At 46.5% G+C, this 20,913-nt stretch overlaps 2 protein-coding genes across 3 annotated transcripts; one reads left to right on the top strand and one right to left on the bottom strand.

Moving 5' to 3' along the window:
• Nucleotides 1-202: 202 nt before the first annotated feature.
• On the top strand, nt 203-20,575 carry rasd2a (RASD family member 2a). The gene is given in 3 exon segments (XM_088357504.1): nt 203-1,681; nt 18,887-19,183; nt 19,186-20,575. Coding segments are annotated over 2 exon segments (591 nt in total). The 5' UTR covers nt 203-1,681; nt 18,887-18,897; the 3' UTR covers nt 19,491-20,575.
• epn3a (epsin 3a) lies at nt 2,038-8,832 on the bottom strand. 2 transcript variants are annotated; one of them, XM_088357495.1, is made up of 11 exons: nt 8,548-8,830; nt 6,832-7,527; nt 5,661-5,779; nt 5,019-5,096; nt 4,531-4,620; nt 4,311-4,394; nt 4,057-4,165; nt 3,738-3,881; nt 3,544-3,606; nt 3,254-3,481; nt 2,038-2,988 (listed from the first exon to the last, which is right to left on the bottom strand). In XM_088357495.1, the coding sequence occupies exons 2-11, from the start codon at nt 7,397-7,399 to the stop codon at nt 2,720-2,722; spliced, it is 1,752 nt and encodes a 583-aa protein (XP_088213621.1). In that variant the 5' UTR covers nt 7,400-7,527; nt 8,548-8,830; the 3' UTR covers nt 2,038-2,719. The 2 variants fall into 2 exon arrangements, with proteins under 2 accessions (XP_088213621.1, XP_088213622.1); XM_088357496.1 differs by lacking the exon at nt 5,019-5,096 and having other exon boundaries at nt 8,548-8,832.
• Nucleotides 20,576-20,913: the final 338 nt, after the last annotated feature.

The raw sequence follows: 20,913 nt of genomic DNA, 5'->3' as shown, positions 1-20,913 counted from the left end.
TCTAATTTGTGCTTCAGTGTCTTAGCATTTTCCTAAATCTGAAGAAATCAAACGAGCACGCAGTGAGTAAATTGGATAACAGGTGATTGGCAATGGCTTTTGCCGTGAGGCGCAGATAACGCGCTCCCTAAATTGTGGACAGAATCCAGCACAGACCTAAAGTCTGTTTTTCCAAAGCTACACTAGCATGATGATTTTCCAACACGTGGTGACAGCTTCCTGGACCTGGTCTACACTACACATAAAGGAGCTTTCAAAGCCACCCCCCTCCCCCACATTGGGCTTTCTGACCATATCACTGTTATGCTAATGCCCGCATACAGACAAAGAGTGAAAGCATCCAGGCCGGTTCGCAAGCGGGTAAGAGTGTGGCCTGAGAGAGCCTCTGATGCTCTTCGAGACTGCTTTGAGACAACAGATTGGGAAATGTTTAAGCAGGCAGCCACATACAACAATCAGACAGACATAGAGGACATACAGACTCTTTAACCTCTTACATCACAAAGTGCATTGATGATGTGACCCACACAAAATACATCTTCACTTGGGCTAACTGGAAGCCATGGCTGACAGGGACTGTCCTCAGGCTGCTGAGGACCAGAGACAAAGCCTACAGAGCTGGGGATGAAGCTGGCATGAGAACAACGAGGGCCAACCTGTCCCGTAGCATCAAGGAAGCGAAAAAGGCATTCACTTGCAAGATTACCGCCCACTTCAAAGACAGCAGGAACGCACGAAGCCTATGGCAAGGCATTCAGACCATCACAGACTACAAGCCCGCGTCGCAGAGCTGTGAGCGCAACATCCCTCTGCTCAACGATCTGAACCGCTTCTTTGTTCGCTTTGACGCTCAGAATAGCACTTGCCCGCTGAAGACCCCTCCCCCTCCACACAAGCAGCCCCTGTGCCTCTCTGCCGATAGCGTGAGGAGGACACTTGTTGCTATCAACACCCGTAAGGCGGCAGGCCCAGACGACATCCCAGGTCGAGCGCTGAAGGACTGCGCTGAGGAGCTTAAGGGTGTCTTCACAGACATCTTTAACATTTCCCTGCAGCAAGCCATCATCCCATCATGTTCCAAGGCTGCCACCATCATACCTTGCCGAAGAAAACTGCTCCATTCTGCTTCAATGACTACCGCCCCGTGGCACTGACACCCATCATCATGAAGTGCTTTGAGCGGCTTGTCATGACACACATCAGATCCATTCTCCCCCCCACTCTTGACCCCTTCCAGTTTGCATACCGAGCCAAACGGTCCTCTGAGGATGCAATCTGCTCTGCCCTCCACTCAGCCCTCACCCATCTGGAAAAAAGAGACTCGTATGTGAGATTGCTGTTTGTGGACTTCAGTTCTGCATTCAACACCATTGTACCACAGCCACTCATCTGCAAACTTGACGAACTGGGACTCAGTACCTACCTCTGCAACTGGCTACTGGACTTCCTCTGTCAGAGACCTCAAGTAGTATGTATTGGCGACAATATCTCAAGCAGCATCACGCTGAGCACAGGGCCCCCCCAAGGCTGCGTGCTCAGTCCGCTGCTCTTCACCCTGCTGACGCATGACTGCACTGCAACCTACAGCAACAACCGCATAGTGAAATTTGCTGACGACACGACTCTGGTGGGTCTCATCACCAATGGTGACGAGTCTCAATACTCACCTGGAACACAGCTGGTAGGATTATTATTGGTATAAACTATATTATATATATATTATATATATATATTAGATATATATAATTAGTTTCAATGTATGTGCCTTCTTGTTTTTACTTTTTGTGTTGTTTACTTGAATGTTTTGTTTGTCCGTGGACCAATATAATATAATATAATATAATATAATATAATATATAATATAATGTATATATATATATATAATATGCAATATGTCTTGTCACCGTGGGATAGTAGGAAACACAATTTCGATCTCTGTGTGTGTCTTGACATGTGAAGAAATTGGCAATAAAGCAGACTTTGACTTTAAAGGGCGTGCAGGGAATCAAGATTGGGGAGGCCTTGACAATGCCAACATTTCTGTTCGCAGGAAGTGGAATTTATTACAACGTCCAGTCAAGTCTCCACACTTGAATTCAGTTATGCCTAAAAAAGAGTTTGACATGACACGAATATTGCTTAACAAAGCAGGAATTTAAAATGAGCCCAGCCATTTAATCTTTAATGGAAGCGGCTGTAAACTGACATGGGAAAGGGAAAAGCAGGCATTTATTTGAAGGTGTTTATTTTTCCCACTGATTATCTATTTTTAAAGGGGCGTATTTCAGATTTGAAATACTGCTGGCTACACAAGTCGAAGCAACCGATGGAATGCTTCCATTGCACTCTACTAAGGTCACGTTAAGCCTAAAATTAAAAGCGCTTTCTTCCCGCCCAAACTGCATTGCATTATCTTCCAGTTGTAAAAGCCACGGGTGCTTTTCGAACGGTGCTGCTTGAGTCTATGGTGAAGAGCAGCACCAGCAGCAGCAGGTGGTGGCGGTGACACAAAACAGTTGAGTGTGCGACGGGATTGTTGACTTCACAAAGGCAACAGAACCCATTTGAGTCCAATTAGCAAATACTCAAAAGGGAGTTTTCCTTTCCAACCTGTTAGCACACCATTAACTTGTCGGGAAAAAAAAAAAAGGGGTTTCACTTGATTCCTTGGAGCTCGCTGTAGTTTCATTTCCCTTTTTATGACATGTTGAATGGTTCCTCAGAGGAAAGGGTTCTGATTGTTCAACGCGGGCTGTGAGGCCAGAGCGTCGCCCGTGGAGAAGGGCAACAGAGGCTGGGGCAGCTCGAGGCCGCTCTGGTCAGGGTGGCTGAAGGACGACGGCAGGCTGGCTGGCTGCTGGCTGCCGGCCAGTGGCAGGGAGGCGCTGTAGGGGAGGGAAGGCCGTGCCATGGCCGAGCCCATTTGACCCAGAGTGTATCGGACCGGTTCCGCATCGAACGGGTTGACGATGGTGGAAGGGCCCCCACCTAAAAAGCAGAGGCATGATTGTTGAACCTTCTCGGAACGACTTTGCTTCTGTAGCCGTAGCTGTATCCCAATTCAATTCATTGAGGCTATTCTTGACAGCCCGCCCCATTTGAATCCTGTTGCTGACCAAAACAGCAGCAAACAAGTGCCTCCCCTTTTCTCTCGGGAATATAATTCACAGCATTATTTGACACGCAGACATTCAAGAGTTCAGAGCAGATCTCATGTCAACGCTGTCGTCTCCATTCAAAGCACTCAGCCTACCTGCTAGGAAAGGGTTGAGGTTGGCTTGGGGGTTGGCAGGAATCAGCGCATCCAGGTCCACCAGAGAGGCAGCGGCGGGGCCCAGGAACGAGTCGGGGGTGTGCGACATACAAGGCTGGGGTTCCGCCAGGCTCTTAACGAGCTTGGACATGTCAAACATGTCGGGGCTGCCCGCCCTCCGCCCATTGGCCATACCTCCGTCCATGGCCACGTCAAACAAATCGTCATCTAAAAGAAGCGCTTGGATTGGGCACAAGTATCGGGACAACGTGTCCGACTGTCACCATTACCTGAGGGGCTCACAGCTCGGAGAGACTTTTTGGCTGTCGTAAAGGGATCGGCTGCCAACGATCCTGAAACATTGAAACATCCATCATTTTTGAGAGCGCGCATCTCCAAACGATACTGAGTCAATGGCTGAATGCCGCATATAAAAAAAAGCAACACAATGATCCTCACTCGGCTGTGAGCCATGTACACCCACCTGAGGCCCACGGGTTGGCGGCGACCGGGGGATCCCAAGGGTTGCCGGGCGGCGGGCTGGGCTCCCAGGGCGGAGGAGGGCTGGTGGAGGCGGGCATTATCCTCCAGGCCGCGTCGGCTACTCTCGGCGAGCCGCCGCTTTCGTCTTTAAAAGTGCCAGTCATGTCACTTTTTATAACATATTCCATAAGCGGCACACTAAAGCGACATCTACGCCGTTGCCTGCTTAGAACTCTACATTATTTCTCCGCTTGTGAATGGATGTGTCGTCTTGAGCTTGTCGGAGGCAAGCCTTGAGCATATGACGCTTCAACACTCACCCGAGGCGTCCCAGGGCTCCGTGACACCCGCGCTTCTAGGCCACACTTTTTCCTTTGGAGAATGCTCTTTGGGTGCGGCAAAAACATCGACCAGGTCCATGAAGGCAGTCTGACGAAATGAACAAGAAAATTCCCGAGTATTTTTTTGCATATTGTAGTTGACACATATCAGAGCAAACCAGACTGCCATCAACCAAATTGATGTGCTGATCTGACCCCCCCCATATGCTCTCGCATACCCCAAAGTTTCATACCCCGCCTTTAGACGCCATCTCGCGTTTGCTCTCCTCCAAAGCTTTCTTGAGCATCGAGTCGTCTCCTTGGCGACCAAGTTGCTCCTGTCGATACGCGCAATCGGATCGTCACCACTTATTGATGAATTTTTGACTGAGATACGTACATTTTATTGTTCAATGTGCCGCCGCTAAAGAACACCATTTCTATCAAAGGCGATTTGTCGTCTGGCCAAGATACCTGTTGGTGCGCTTCCTTGCTCATGCTCATCGCTAACTTGAGTTGAGAGTCCTCATCTATCTCCAGCGTTGTAGGTGGCCGCTTGAAAGGCTGCCGGAGGGTCAAGAAGAACAAAGGTGTCTGTCAACAACCGTGTGCCACCTCATGTTCCTCACCTCACACCATCGAGAAGAGCAGATTGAGAGCTTTGTTCAATAAAAACCTGGGGAGAAAGTTAGCCAATAGGAGCAAAGTAGGCTAGATGGACAATTGTATTGGGACATTTACAAATGGAGGCTAAATTGGGGTTGTTGTGGCAGCTAGATTAGCTTTTCCTCTTTCGACAGCTTCATGGAATGGTCTCAAGAAGCAAGAATTTGGTCAGGGTCAGCTAAGGCCTCCTTGATGAGCATGCCTCAATACGCTTGTCCATGTAGCTACTAAGAGGAGGAGGAAGAGGATGAAAACAAAGTTTCCTTCTTGTCCCTGGCCCCACAGAAGCGCTCTACCTTCTTGGCCTCTTTGCTCAGGCTCACCGCGATCTGCATTGCCGTCTTTTCGTCGAGAACCACCGTTGTTGTGGTGGGCTGGGGTCAAGGGGAGCAACGGTTAGTGACAGGAACACCAAGCTGAGGACATTTGTTTGTTTGTTCGTTCGTTCGTTCGTTCAAACGACCGTCCAACCGAGCGTCCAACCGACTGACCGTTCCCTTCCTAAGGTGGGGGGGCGGGCCGCGGCTCGATAACCCGGAAACATTTGGCCGGCAGGCGCCGTTACATAGTTTCGGGACTTTCTTCTGTGCATGGGACTCGCTCCGCCTACACGCTCAATATTTGTCCATGTCTTCGGAAGATGACTCACTGAGAATACTTGATGAGATTTGCAACAAGACCGCCAACAAATACTATTGTTGTTGTTTGACCAGGGTCGACAAAATTGTGATCATGATACTGTGGCGTTTGTATTGGGCGACCCTAGCAAACATGGCGTGAAAAAAAGTGGCGGCACCCAAGTGGACAACAAAATGCAAGAAGATGTCAAGTGACAGGAAGCCACATTGTGGAAAAAGGTGCGTACAGTGCCTGCCTGCCTGAATCCACTTCACACTTTACCGCAATGCACTTTGTCTTGTGTTAAGGGCCTGGCTTACCTTTTCACTCTCCTCGCGGCTCATGGCCAGGGCCAGCTGCAGCTGCAGCTCCTCCTCCCCTGTGGTGGTCGGCCGAGCTTGCTCCAAGTCGGGCGCCAGCCGAGGCAAGGAAAAGGAGGCTGGAGGAAGGAGAGCGGTGCAGAGAAGAGGGGACTGAGTGTTTGGGCAAGCACCAAAAACATTGAGAGACAGAAACAAAACTCTTTGCTTGCGTTCTTGGGTCAGAAAGGCGCCGGTGCTGGCTCCGAATATTAATTGATCGGCCGGCGCTCCTTGCGTGGGATCTTTGTTACCGTTGCTTGCTGCTCAGCGGGCCCGCAATGAGAACAATGCTGTGCCTGTGCAAGGAGTTTGGTTTCTGGGGAGGGCAAGGAAGATGGATGGGCGACTGCTGCAATAGCACAAATCCTCAGGGTGGGTTTGCAAAGCGCAGGGCAGCAGACGGGCTCGAGCAGATGATTTATTCATTATTATGGGTTGGACCAGGAGTAACCAAATAAGTGACAGAACGGGCATTGGCTTTGCCAGGACACGCGAGCGGGAGCTTCCCAGCTTGAGCGGCCGCGTGCTTCTGCTGCCACGCCTTCCTGGTGCTAGGCCCAAAGTAAAAGCACCACTGTTGCTCTAGGTTTCGTTTTCACTGAACATAGTAAATCATTCTATACGCCCCCCACCGAAAACAAAATCACTCTAAAATTGGTAATAACAACATATGACAGCAACCTGCTAACACCATCCGCTAGAAATAGTAATGCCACACTGTTTTGTCAAGACAACAGTGCCACTGTGTAATTTTGAAGATTTGCAACAGAAAACGTTGCTTTCAAAATAAGCGGCAGTATGTACGACGCTCGTACCGGTTTGCCTGGTTTTGGATGCGTGTGTGCATGCGAGGGGTGGGCGGGATCCTCGTGACTTTGACAGATCAGCTGACGTGACTGTACATGGGAGTATGACAAGAAGTCTCAAGTCCGCCAGTCGGGGATGGGCAAAATGGGAACGTGGCTGAAAACGCAACGAGAAACTTTTGAAGGCGTGACCCGTCATACATCACGCGCAAATTTGTATGAGCGGCCTCCTCAAATCCGTGGGCCTGCTTTTTGTCACACGTCAGAGCGATGTTTGTCGGCTCGAAAAAGACAGACGAGGTGCACTTCCTCCGGCTACTCACATTGGCGAGACGAGGGCGAACTTCTGGACTCGGATGTCTCGTAGTGCGCGGCGTGGGTGGCGGGGTACGGAGGAGGCAGCTCCCCATATTCGCCGTAGAGCTTCACCATGCGCGACCTGGTCTTGGAAGCCTGGGCCCGATCCTTCTTAAGCTTCTCCGGGTCCTTCAGTAGAGCCACCAGTTTCTTGGCCTTCTCGCGTATGTGGATGCCCTGGTCCTCTCCATCGCGGTCTATGTACTGGAAGTCCTTGAGCGTCTGGATAGAATAGATGTTGTCCCGGCACTCCTGGGCCACACGCACTGAGCCTGCCTTGATTAGGTAGTCCAGCAGGGTGAGCGCCTTATAAACGTGGCGCCAGTTCTTGCCGTGGTCATTGAGCCGTCTCCAGATTATGCCCATGACCTCGGTGAAGGCCACCATGTTGTAGGTGAGGTCGGCGATCTCGGCCATCAGCGTGCTGGAGGCGCCCCACGGGTCGTTGGAGGTAGCCTCACGCACCTTGATCTCCGCCTCCGTGTAGTTGTTGACCACGTTTTTCACCTGCCGGCGCAGCGAGGAGGTCTGCATGCTGGCGTTCGGCGCTCCAGTTGATAATAATGAAGAAAAAAAAAAAAGACAAGGGCAAAGCTCTCTAGGCAGCAGTGCAGAAAAAAAAGATCCAAACAGCAACTTCAATTCTATGTGCAGGTTTGTTCCTGTTGGGGAGCAAGACAACCAGACATTTAATTGGGAACACTTGGGCAAAAAACATTGGGCCATACGTAGGACATGGGGAGGTCAAAAAATGAAACAAAATCAATTTTATACACAGGAGCATACTATGTGCTTATTTGGGGATTGTACGTCTTGTTAGATGGACGTAGCAACTACTAAAGGTTTAAGATCAGGGGATGTTTGAGAATAATTGTCAATTTTAGCACATGTTGTCCTGAATGTTTTTAGCTACCTAAATGTTCTACAGAGAACGAGATGTACCGGGGTCAAATTCCTTGTTTGGCATGCTCAAACTTGGCAAATAAAAATGTATTTCATTTAATTAAATTGTCCAAAATGACAACAAACTTTGACAGAACAAAGGGGACTGGCCCTGCACAAGTAAAAAAAGGTGTGAAAAGCGGAGGCAAAATTACAGCGTGCCAAACGAAACTCGCCACCTAGGCTCCTCTTTCTACGTGACAATGCAAAGTGATGACGGTGCAAAAAACAACGCATTGTTTCCGTGGACATTTTCCATCCACGTCAAGTAAAAGAGAATCCGCCCGGAATTACGGCGGCCGTTTTGAAATGTTGCATACTAAAAATACCTGCCGTAAATTAGTCACCTTGAAATAATGACGCATAACTGACGTGATAACGAACACTTCCTGTTACTTGACTGTCAACACAACGAAATGTAAACGAGAATGTTTTCCACAAATCAATTCTTTAGCTAAATTTAAATTATATCATAACCTAGCTTTTAACTACCAGTCACCTCATGTAATATAATTGAACGGTAAATTTCACTTAGAATAAAACTGAAATAGCAGATTTTAGTAAAAATTGGCGTTGCAATCTTCTCGGCCGCAACGTACGCTAATTTGAACGGGACGAGGCGGTGAACTATCTCACCGTGCAGCTTCTGTGATTTCGAAGAAAATAAAAATAAAGATTGGACATAAAGACGTAACTATACAATAACTATTGCTTTCCTCTTCCCCTGCCTGCTTTCTTACCTTCATGACATGGCAGCGTCGGCGTCCCAACTTGAGTAGGCGGAAGAAAGATCAAAATGTGCCTCCGCCTCTCCGCAACCAGCCGGTGGTGGAAAGACTATAAAAATGTGCAAAAATATCTTGTGTTTCGGTCCAAAATCACGGGGCAAACGGGAATTCCAAACTCCTTCGTTTATATGAGTACTAACGCGGTGGTAAGAGGTTGCGAGGCGAGGCCCCCTGCACCTCCGCCGAAAGCACAGCAAAGTGCAGGCCGGGTGGGCGGAGTGGGCTGCCGAGGGAGGCCGGCCGGCGCGCCTGCAGCCCGCATGCCAAGTCAGGCTGCTTAACCCTTTCACTGACCGGGAAGTCACCCGAGAACAAATACTTGCTATGTAAAAAGACAGGCCAAACAGACGTACAGATTTGACACCGACTTGAGTGCAAATCATATTTTTTGGACAACTTGGCACGAGTTCACCCAAGACTCTGCATTGTATCTAGGCCCGTACATGCCCTGCCGTTGGCTGGCAACCAGTTCGAGGCAGTGTGTAACCTGTCTCTCTCGAAGGTCACGTGTGACAATGATGGAGGCAACATCTTAAAAAATGGATGGATATTACAAACACTGTTGAAATAAGAGTGCCGATGGCTATTAAGAATCAATATGCGAGCGGGTTAAGCAAATGCCGAAGCTGAACTCCTTCTTGTTTTGGACTCGATAGATACGATAGATGGATGGAAACTCAAAAGTGTAGTTAGAAAAGCCATGCATCCGTGGGGGTTCAACTGAGAGCACTATTTGGTTCTGCAGCATAAACTCCAGCCTCTTGACTTATTTAGCAGCACTAATGGCACATTGTCTGAAGCCAGCCCCTCCTGCATTAGACAGGACCGCGCCATTATTGGCTTTGTGGTTGCGGAAACGTTATAGGTGAGCGACTGGCACGAGTGCCGGCAAAGCAGGATAGACGGGAAATATCAGCTCCTCTTTAAACACACACACCTACACACACGCGCACACACACACACACTAACCCTAACCCACACGCACACACACACACGTTACGGGGCGAAATGGTGCAGAGGCCTCGACGAGCACAATGGGGGAGGGGGGACAAATCCTTTTGTTGCAGCCTACGGTATCGTTTTAATTCTCGTCCATCAGGTCAGTCAAGCTTGACTTCATAGCTGGCGTCCGGACACGCCCACCCCTGCGGCTTTTCTTCTTCCTCCATACAGATGCCTGAGCAATCTTTGTTTTCCCAACAAAGGAAGGTCGCGCGTTGACAGAGGAAGGGACACAAGGGGAGAGTGAATGTGCACGGAACACACAAACAGAAGCAGGTTTAAGTGGGGTGACCAGATTTGGGTTTCTGAAAAAGAGGACACCTTTTTTTGGAGGGGGCGAGGTCATTTTTCTTTTTTTGGGGGGGGGGGTCATTTGTGTCATATGTTATGACACAAATGACATGGTGTCTGTAGAGCAATTGCATTTATTGGCCCGAATAACACAAAACAACATATATATAGTACAATAAAAAAAAACATATTTGCACCAACAAAAACGTGACATTTTTTAGTTTTATAGTGGTACACTAAGTAAAAAAAGACAAAAGAAATACGGCCATCGGTACATTTAAAGAAAAAAAAGAGCTCTTTTTCATTAAACCGGTCACGCCACGTACAATATATATGTCACGATAACGTCAAAAAGCGTTGGTAAAACACGACTCGCAGCATCAAACCCCTTATGCCTTGCTGATTGTGTAGTAGTAAATAGTGATTTTCCATACCAAAGTCCAACGCTAGATCATTTTAAGTATGTACACACTCACACACATTCCCTGTCAGCCTTAGACGTCTATTAGACGTCTGGTCTATGTATAGACCTAATTTAGACGTCTATAATTGGTCTATGTATAGACCTAAAATAGACGTCTAAATTAAAAACATCAAATATGATCATATTTCAAAATTTTAAAGTCTCAAAGTTGTTTGGCTTTGTTTTTAACAACCATATTGATCTGTACATGTGAAGTGGTTATTTCTGTAACCTGATATAGATGTCTATTTTAGGTTATTTTATAGACCTAAAATAGATGTCTAAATTAGGTCTATGTGTAGACCTAAAATAGACGTCTAAATTAGGTTTTGCTGGATTTGGTTCACAATTTGGGAAGCATGCTATCAGCGACTCACGGCAAAAGCCACAGCCAATCACCTGTTATCCAATTTACTCACCGCGTGCTCGTTTTCTTTCTTCAGTTTTAGGAAAAGGCTAAGACACCGAAACAAAATCTAGAGTTACACATGTTGGTTGAGTTCAATCACAATTCTTGATAAGAAAGCTCTGCTTTCAGGAAAGTACAATACAGCGCTGGGCCTTTCGTGCGACCATGCTCAAGAGCAGAAAGTCTCCATTCAAAAAAGGCAACGTTCAAGGTTTTTTGGTCATCTTATATTCAGTTGCAGTGTGGGCCGAGTTTGATGGGTGATGAGTCAGGGGGTGTGGCAAGTTCGCAGGAGAGTTTGATTCCGTGGGAGTGGGTGCTGGCTCGGTGAGAGCTGATTCCGTGGGGGTGGGTGTTGATTATGGGCGATTCGGTGTGTGTGGGGGCTGTTGTTTTCCATCCCGTCTTTCGGCCGGGTTCTTGGTTGTTTTCCTCCTGCCGCTCTTCCTCTGGCACCTCTACCGGTTTTATCTCCAAGCATCCTTCCTGTAAACCATTCTTGCACATACATCCACTTCGCCCACTGTCACACACCACCCATTCCTCATTCTTTCAATTTTGCCTTTCAACAGGCTAAACGATAGGTATGCTAACGTGACAAACACAAACAAAGAGCTGAGAACGGGCCTGACGTAACATATAGAGTGATTAAGGACAACTATTACATGAATAACATGTTTATAAAACCATCAGTGTCACTCCAATTCATTAAATAGCAACAACAGGCTAAATGATAGGTATGCTAACGTGACAAACTCAAACAAAGAGCTGAGAACGGGCCTGACGTAACATATAGAGTGATTAAGGACAACTATTACATGAATAACATGTTTATAAAACCATCGGTGTCACTCCAATTCATTAAATAGCAACAGCAGGCTAATCGATAGGTATGCTAACGTGACAACCTCAAACAAAGAGCTGAGAACGGGCCTGACGTAACATATAGAGTGATTAAGGACAACTATTACATGAATAACATGTTTATAAAACCATCGGTGTCACTCCAATTCATTAAATAGCAACAACAGGGTAAACGATAGGTATGCTAACGTGACAAACACAAACAAAGAGCTGAGAACGGGCCTGACGTAACATATAGAGTGATTAAGGGCAACTATTACATGAATAACATGTTTATAAAACAATCGGTGTCACTCCAATTCATTAAATCCATCGATCGTTTTGTCAACAATGGGTGCGCACGGCTGAGGGCGCTTGCACTTCAAAATATTCCACAGGCTCATATAACGATAGATAAACTATATTTCAAATAACTATAATACAAGCCAATAATATTATCAAACCATCCGTGCACTTTAATTCCATTAAATCCATCGATCAAATTCCTCGTCCTTTGTCAACATCGCCGCGCATGCGCCCTGACGTCAGCCTCGTCTTTATTCCACAGATCTACTATATAACTATATTGTAGCGTTAACAAAGTACAAGGATAGACGTGGGTTTGGTAAACGGCTCTTTATTAAACAAAACAAACTTCCAAGCGTGTGGCGGCGTGGACTTCCAGACAGACCGGGCGTGCGTAATGGCCATGTCCGAGCCCCGCGCACCGTTCGCGGACAGCCACTCGGCCGAGCGCCGGCCCCCGACTCAGTAGAGTAGGACTGGGCGTGCGTAAAAGCCATAATAGTTTTTCAAACCTTCTATGTCACTCCAAATCCTTAATTCCTTCAAACTCTTTGTCCTCCGTGTCACTTAGAAATGATCACCGCTAATGATGCCTGTAGTCCTTATGTGGGCACGTTTGTATGTAAACAACCGCCGCGCCGCGCTACTGACGTCACTTGAAATAGTAATCCATTGGTACATCACGGTTCTCCAAACTTTCTTTCTGCTGCTCGATTATTGTTTTCAGCTGCATATTTTACAACTTGAAGTTTGTAACCTGCAAAATATAAGTTTCTTTTTGGTGCCATTTTTCTTAAGCCCACCCAGTTGATGAGTCACGGCCAACGGTGAAATTTAGAGCGCCCTCATCCAGTTTCGTCTGAAAATATATATTTTTTTGGTTGTTTTATCAAAGTCAAAGTCTGCTTTATCGTCGATTTTTTTTTATATACTAAGACACACAAAGAGATTGAAATTACGTTTCCACTATCCCTCGGTGAGATAGTACACATATGCATACAAGCAACGCAAAAAAACCCCCAAGAAGGCACAAACAATGAATAAATAAGAGTGTTGAATAAATGATAAATAAACAAATAATAATAAATAATAATAATAAATATAAGAGGAGCAAAAATGGAGCAAGTGTACATACAGCAGACAGTGGACTTGGATATGGTGCTTTAAAGTGTTAATTGCTTTATTTGATGTTTTCTCTATTTTTTGTGTTTTGAATATGTTCAAGATAAAGATATAAAAGCATGTGAAGTGATCAACTATACTAAAAATAACATGGGAAGTGGTCAACTATACTTGTAAGTGATGTCTTAATGATCAAGTAAAAATTTGTGAAAAAAAACATATATAAGTCGCTCCTGAGTATAAGTCGCCCCCCCACCCAAACTATGAAAAAAAACGCGACTTATAGTCCGGAAATTACGGTACTCGCCATGTACTTCTCATCTCCTTCAGGAGCTAGAGATTTGCAGTTTTTATTTCCCATCTTAATTTGGTATTTTAGGTGTATACAATATTTTCAAATTTTTTCTTTCTCTGAGGATCCTCAATGCAGGTTTAAATTGACCTTTCAACAAATTCTCTTTGTAGTCAATTTATCCTACCAGTCACACTCTCAACCACACAAGTTTCATGCAAACAGCTTGGAAACACGGACACAAAAGAATCTTTGCCCTTCTTCAATTAAGAAAAGGAAGCTCTGTTTTTTTCTAGCCCGTTTCTTCCACTGGGAGTCAAACCCAAGCTGTTCTTTGGCTTGAAAAACGTACAAAGAAAAATCTACGCTCTTCTTTGATTAACAAAAAAGAAGCTTCGTGTTTCTTAGCATGTTCCTTCCACTGGGACACTAACCCAAGCCCGATCCCTCAGCTTGGAAAAACAGACAAAGAAGAATCAACGCACTTCTTCGATGAACGAAAAAGAAACTCTGCTTTTCTTAGCCTGTTTCTTCCCCTGGGACTTAAACCCAAGCTATATCTCGTGCACCTCTACCTTTTACGCGTTTCACAACAACACAATCACACAACTTTAAGGCTTTAACTTACTTGTCCCCTGGTTCGTTGCACTGCCGGATCCCATCAATCCACCTCTGTCAGATGAAGGCAGACCTAAGATGCTGGCCCAGCGAAGAATTTCCTTCCCAGGTCTTTCTTTACCAGGTCCGGTTAATGGACGCTGGCCCGTCGACGGTGTACAGCGTGTCGTCCTCCGTCGAATCCAGGTCACGGCACCAAAATGTTAGAGTGGTGCTCAAAAGGGAGCTTTCAAAGCCACCCCCCTCCCCCATCTGGGGCTTTCTGACCATCTCACCGTTTTGCTTTTGCCCGCATACAGACAATTGGTAAAGGCATCCAGGCCGGTTCGGAGGCGGGTTCGAGTGTGGCCTGAGGGTGCCTCCGATGCACTTCGTGACTGCTTCAACACCACTGACTGGGACTTGTTTAAGCAGGCAGCCACCTACAACGATTGGACGGACATAGAGGAGTATACTGACTCTGTTACCTCTTACATCACGAAGTGCATCGATGATGTGACTTGCTCGAAATCCGTCGTCACTCGCGCGAACTGGAAGCCGTGGCTGACGGGGGCTGTCCTCAGACTGTTGAGGGCCAGGGACAAGGCTTTCAGAGCGGGGGATGAGGCTGGCTTGAGGACAGCGAGGGCCGACCTGTCCCGAGGTATCAAAGAAGCGAAGAAGGCGTTCTCGTGCAAGGTCTCCACCCACTTCAAGGACAGCAAGGACGCACGTAGCCTTTGGCGGGGCATTCAGACCATCACGGACTACAAGCCCGCGCCGAGGAACTGTGAGGGCGACGTCCGTCTGCTGAACGATCTGAACCGCTTCTTTGCTCGCTTCGACGCCCAGAACAGCACTTGCCCGCTGAAGACCACTCCCCCCCACACGAGCAGCCCCTGCGCCTTTCTGCCGACGGTGTGAGGAGGGCGCTTGCCGCAATTGACACCCGTAAGGCGGCGGGCCCTGACAACATCCCAGGTCGAGCACTGAAGGACTGCGCAGGGGAGCTGTCGGGTGTCTTCACGGACATCTTTAACGTTTCCCTGAAGCAGGCCATCGTCCCCTCGTGTTTCAAGGCTGCCACCATCGTTCCTGTGCCGAAGAAACCTGCACCGTCCTGCTTCAATGACTACCGCCCTGTGGCACTGACGCCCATCATCATGAAGTGCTTTGAGTGGCTGGTCATGGAGCACATCAAGTCCGTTCTCCCCCCCACCATTGACCCTTTCCAGTTTGCGTACCGTGCCAAGCGGTCCTCTGAGGATGCCATCTGCTCTGCCCTCCACTCGGCCCTCACCCACCTGGAGAGAAAGGACTCATATGTGAGGTTGCTGTTTGTGGACTTTAGCTCTGCCTTCAACACCATTGTGCCGCAGCGACTCATCTCCAAACTCGACGAGCTGGGCCTCAGTACCTCCCTCTGCAACTGGCTACTGGACTTCCTCTGTCAGAGGCCTCAGGTGGTGCGTGTTGGCGACAAAATTTCCGCCAGCATCACGCTGAGCACAGGGGCCCCCCAGGGCTGCGTGCTCAGTCCATTGCTCTTCACCCTGCTGACGCATGACTGCTCTGCGACCTACAGCGACAACCGCATAGTGAAGTTTGCTGACGACACGACTCTGGTGGGTCTCATCACGAAGGGCGACGAGACTCGGTATAGGTCGGAAGTTGACCTTCTGACCACGTGGTGCAGGGACAACAACCTCCTGCTGAACGTCAATAAGACCAAGGAAATCATTGTCGACTTCCGGAAGGGTCACACAACCCACCTGCCGCTGATCATCGACGGTGCTGTGGTGGAGAGGGTGAGCTGCACCGAGTTCCTGGGGGTGCACATCAGTGAGGACCTCTCCTGGTCCGCAAACACCTCGTCACTGGCAAAGAAAGCTCAGCGCCGTCTGTACTTCCTGCGGAAGCTCAGGCGTGCATGTGCTCCTCAGGCAGTCCTGTCTACCTTCTACCGTGGCACCATTGAGAGCGTCCTCACCAGTTGCATCGCTGTCTGGGGTGGTAACTGCACTGAACAGAACTTGAAGGCCCTGCAGCGCATAGTGAATACGGCTAGTAAGATTATTAGTGCTCCGCTCCCCTCCCTGAAGGACGTTTACACCTCCCATCTCGCCCGAAAGGCAACCTCGATTGCCAGAGATGTGAGTCACCCGGCTCACTCTTTGTTTGACCTTCTGCCCTCTGGGAAGAGGTACAGGAGCCTGCGCTCCCGCACCACCAGACTCGCCAACAGCTTCTTTCTCCAGGCTGTTAGGGCCCTGAACTCGCTACCCCCTTCTGCGTAGCGTGCGGCACTGTTGCGCTATTTTCGGGAATTTCTGCTGTACGCACACTTGCTCCTTTTTTTTCTGCTCCTCTTATTTATTTATTTATTGTTGTGTTATTTATTCATTATTTATTCGGCACGCTTTTGTTGTACTTGTTTACTTGTTTGTCTGTTGTGAGCCATGTCTTGTCACCGTGGGATAGGGGGGAACGAAATTTCGGTTTCTTTGTGTGTCTTTGGCATGTGGAGAAATTGACAATAAAGCTGACTTTGACTTTGACTTTGACTCTAACTTATTTTTGCAAGAACCACAAGGGAGACAGTATGCCCTTTTAAACACCTGCAAATGGAGAGTCATTCGTCGCTGTGCATACAGCGATGATCGAATGAGGTCTGACTCAGCCCTCTTGCAAGAGCATTTTTATTGAGAGAAACAGGGTGGGGGTGAGAGTGGAAGTGAGAGTGGACATGATGGGGTTGAAGCCCCTGACCTCTGAAAACAGGACAAGCAAGGTTATTTATTACAGGTTACATTCCAACATAAGCATAGGATCAAACTAATCTAGCTAGGCTATTGTATTACAGGTTACATTCCAACATAAGCATAGGATCAAACTAATCTATCAATCCTAACAGAAGCAATGAAGGACTTTTCAGACCAAGATGATCTTGTGGAAGTTCTATGGGTGTAGAAAAAGAATCTCACCTGAAACCTTTCCCACAATACTGCAGGAAATAGCGCACAAATAGCTTGTCCAAAAGCCCATGTTTGTTATCAACTGCTGGAGGAAGGTTACTTTTCACCATGACTTCATCAGTCCTGACACACAAAACAAGTTGTGTTCTGACTTGCAACCTACTTCCAAAAAGGTCTGCCAACTGCTAAAATTTCCAAATGATTTAACTTCAACGCAGAAGGAAGTGGTAAATCATCTGAAAAGGTTCATCAGAGAGTTGGATGAACTCAAGCTTCAGAAATTTCTCCGGTTTTGCACTGGATCTGATCTTATTGTCACCGACACCATCCTTGTGGAGTTCCAACAAATGACAGACTTTAGTAGTAGTTGTAGACCAGTGGGGCACACGTGTGGAAAGGTTTTGTACATTTCTAACAGCTATGAAAATTTCCCAGACTTCCCATCAGAATTCAATGCCGTTCCTGAAAGCAATATCTGGGTGATGGATATTGTTTAATTCTGTCAATAACCATAACTCTGTTAATTATCCATTGTAAGTTGCATCAACAAGACATATTTTGTTCACTGTTCTTATAGGTTAAATAGAAACAAACTTTGTATTCGTTCCTTCACTGTTTTTAGAATTTTATAGAAACAGCTTGCAATTGGTATTATATGTTCCAGTAATATCTTTATTAAAAGGGGCCAAGATGTTATGCATAACCATTGGATAATTGTTTTCAGCAGCTACATAGTATTAAGTCAATGCTTCTGTAATGAAGAGTAGTAATATTTTATTGCATTCAATAAACTCACTCTTCATCCACTATGTACTTCTGACTGCACCTGAGTGTTCATAATGTTGGTATATAAAAATAAAGCATTATAATGTTGTACAGATGCTTTCTATTAAAAGACACAAATTTAAATATACAAGTAATACATTAATACTTAATACATATTTAAAAAATCAATTTCAGGACATTTCAAGCAAAATGTAACATCTTTGTTTTTGTTAGTTACAAATGGAAAGGAATAACCATGGATCAGGTAAGTATAGTTAAAAAAAAATAAATTTCGCAATGACTTATTCTGCAAAATTTGGGTCATTAAGGAATATTTAAAGGTCAAGAAGGCACTGTAAGACTAATTCCTCGTTTATCGCGGATAATTGGGTGCAAAAACCATCCGCGATAAGTGAAATCCGCGAAGTAAGGTCACCCCGCTCATCTGTACATTTTGCGTGTCAATAAACGTATATTAAACCAAGTGCATATTTTTTTATTAGAACATTAAATAATTGTTTCAAACATGTAAATATTACATTAATAGTATAAATAACATACAGAAAAATGTGTATAAATATTGAAAATATAAATATTATACGTGTGTGTGTAACATTTAACAAGAAGTACTGGGCAGGTTAATGAGTTAGCGGAAAGATGCTCATTCGCGATCGAGCTAACACGCGAAAACGGACCTCTGAAGGTATGTAAACCAACATTTGGAGCAATACTACATTGTCCTAAAGGTTAGACATATGTGATCGTTCATTTCACTTGTTAGGAGACCCACTTACATCGTCAATGAGTGCTTCTTGTTAACATGTTACACGCACACATATTTATATTTTCAATATTTATACAAAATTTTCTGTATGTTATTTATACTATTAATGTATTATTTACGTTTGAAACAATTATTTGATGTTCTAATAATAAAATATGCACTTAAATAGTTTACATTTATTGACACACAAATTGTACAGATGAGCAGGTGACCCTACTTCGCGGATTTCACTTATCGTGGGTGGTTTTTGGAACCAATTATCCGCGATAAACGAGGGATTACTGTATAAGGGGTGCAACAAACTTATTTGCATATTTTTACATTGCTTCCATCGAAGACTACAGAAATTGGAGAATATTTACTGTTTAGATGCTCAATGTTTGAGAACTTGGACCATTTAAGATTAAGCAAGGTCTTTGCTTGTCTTGTGTTTCCTTTGAAGGCCGGCGAGCGATGTGTGGGGAAACGTTGTCCACAATGTGCCTGCCGCACTGCTGCTTGTCGGGAAAAGCGTTGCCTCTGTGCTGCTTGCGTCCAGGTGACAGCTTCCTGCTCGTCTTCAGCTTGGACAACAGAGAGTCCTTCCGTGAAGTCGGCGAGCTGCTCTGCGAGATCAGAGTGGCAAAGTCGCTCGAGTCCAAGCATGCAGCAAGACTGCCGGTGATGGTTTGCGGCAACAAAGCGGACCTGGACGGCGGCAACCGAGTGGTGGGTCGCTTAGAGGTCGCCAAGGCCTTGGCTGGGACGTGGCTTTCATTGAAACCTCTGCCAAGCTGGGCACGGCGCTGGAGGCCCCCTTCGGAGAGCTGGCGGCCACGGGCGGCCTCCCCTACGAGACCGCGCTGTCGTGCCATCGGCTGGTCTCCATGGTGACCTACCAGTCGCTGTGCTAGTGTGCTGGCGGCCGAAGCCTTGCGCCGCAGGAGGCCGTGCCGTGCGCCGCTGTCGACACCTCAGTGAGGCGGCCCAGCCTCGGCAGCGACCTGCAGCTGCTGCTCGGATCAAGCGGCAAAGCCGATAAAGCCGAAAGGTGTGCGATTCAATAAATCGCCAAGCCTCCGCGCACAAACCAATTGCAGTAGTATGCTGCAATGACGCATTACGTGACTCTCGACAGCACTTGGCATTGCTACTTTTGGTGTATGTGTGCTCTTTATCAAGACGACGCGATACATATGGCTGTCCAAGTGACACAAAGTTTCACCAAACTTCACCAAAGCCAATCAAAATAAAAAGAACAGGGAGTTGACTGTTAGAGATTTGCTCACTCCAACTTATTTTGCAAGAACCACACGGGAGACAAGTAAGTCCTTTTAGACACCTGCAGATGGAGAGTCCATTCGTCGCTGTGCGTGCAGCGATGTTCGAATGGAGGTCTAAACTCTCCCAACTGCAACGACATATTTATTAAGAGAAACAGAGTGGGGGGAAGAGTAGGCTGAATAGGAAGCCCTTGTGCTCTAGTCAAAACATATCAGGGGGTGTTTTACGACCTTGTGTCTTATTTATTACCGGTTGCATTCCAACATAATCATACGATAAGGATAATCTGAAAAACCCTAACATCTCCCTCCTGTTTTATCATATGATTATGCCACCCCAAACAACAAAGACAAGTAAAAAAAAAAAAAAACATATATATATATATATATATATATGTATAATGAAGAAAGAAGAATAGTAAAAGTAAAAAACAACAAACAATGATAGCAACACTTTCCAGTGAAGATGAGGTACCACCTTAATACCCCAGATCAAACTTATTGTGTAAGCGAAAAACCTGCTGGCCAGATGTTATTAGCAGGAAAATTCTCACACGGTCCCTCTGCCTTAGGCGATCAGAATGCTATCAATAAAAAAATAAAAAGAAAAACACAGAAACAGTACATCATTGTATCCATTACTTGCGAAGCATATTTGATGGTCAAATCAACAAGTTTCCGTAAAACATGCTGAACAGAACAGCATCTACGCAATCCACGTCTCATTATCATTATCACATCTGTCACGTCTAAGAAGTTGTATATGTGCTCGTGTTTTCGTCAGCTGATGATGTTCTAGTCTGTAGGTGTGGTCTTTCACACAAACTGGCGCACACACTCGTGTCCAGTTGGCAGGCAGCATCGGACAACTCTTGTGACCACAAAACCACGATCCGTTCTGAACAGGCACGTGCACTCATAGGATGCAGGTGAGGCAGTGCTTCTGAACTTCTGGACGAAGTAGGTCCCGTCCGATGGTGCAGCCATGTTGGTAGTAGAGCCCTTACACCTTGAAAACGTCTCTCTCATCCTGGCACACAGCGGCGATGTCCAAAGCTCCCATCCAGTCTCCTCCTGGAGAGCAGTCATCGTTAACGCAGACGTGAGTCACGTTACCTTGGATGTAACATGTGTAATTCACTCCAGCTGGTCTCTCTGCGTAGGCCACTTGCGGTATTGTTCGTCCTTTAACAGTCACATTGAGATT

Source organism: Syngnathus floridae, chromosome 17 (genome assembly GCF_059516105.1).
Source record: "Syngnathus floridae isolate MCC-2025c chromosome 17, RoL_Sflo_1.0, whole genome shotgun sequence".
Classification (NCBI taxonomy): Eukaryota; Metazoa; Chordata; class Actinopteri; order Syngnathiformes; family Syngnathidae; genus Syngnathus; species Syngnathus floridae.
The sequence above is the reverse complement of the archived record's forward strand: the minus strand, read 5'-3'. Positions and strand labels throughout refer to the sequence as shown.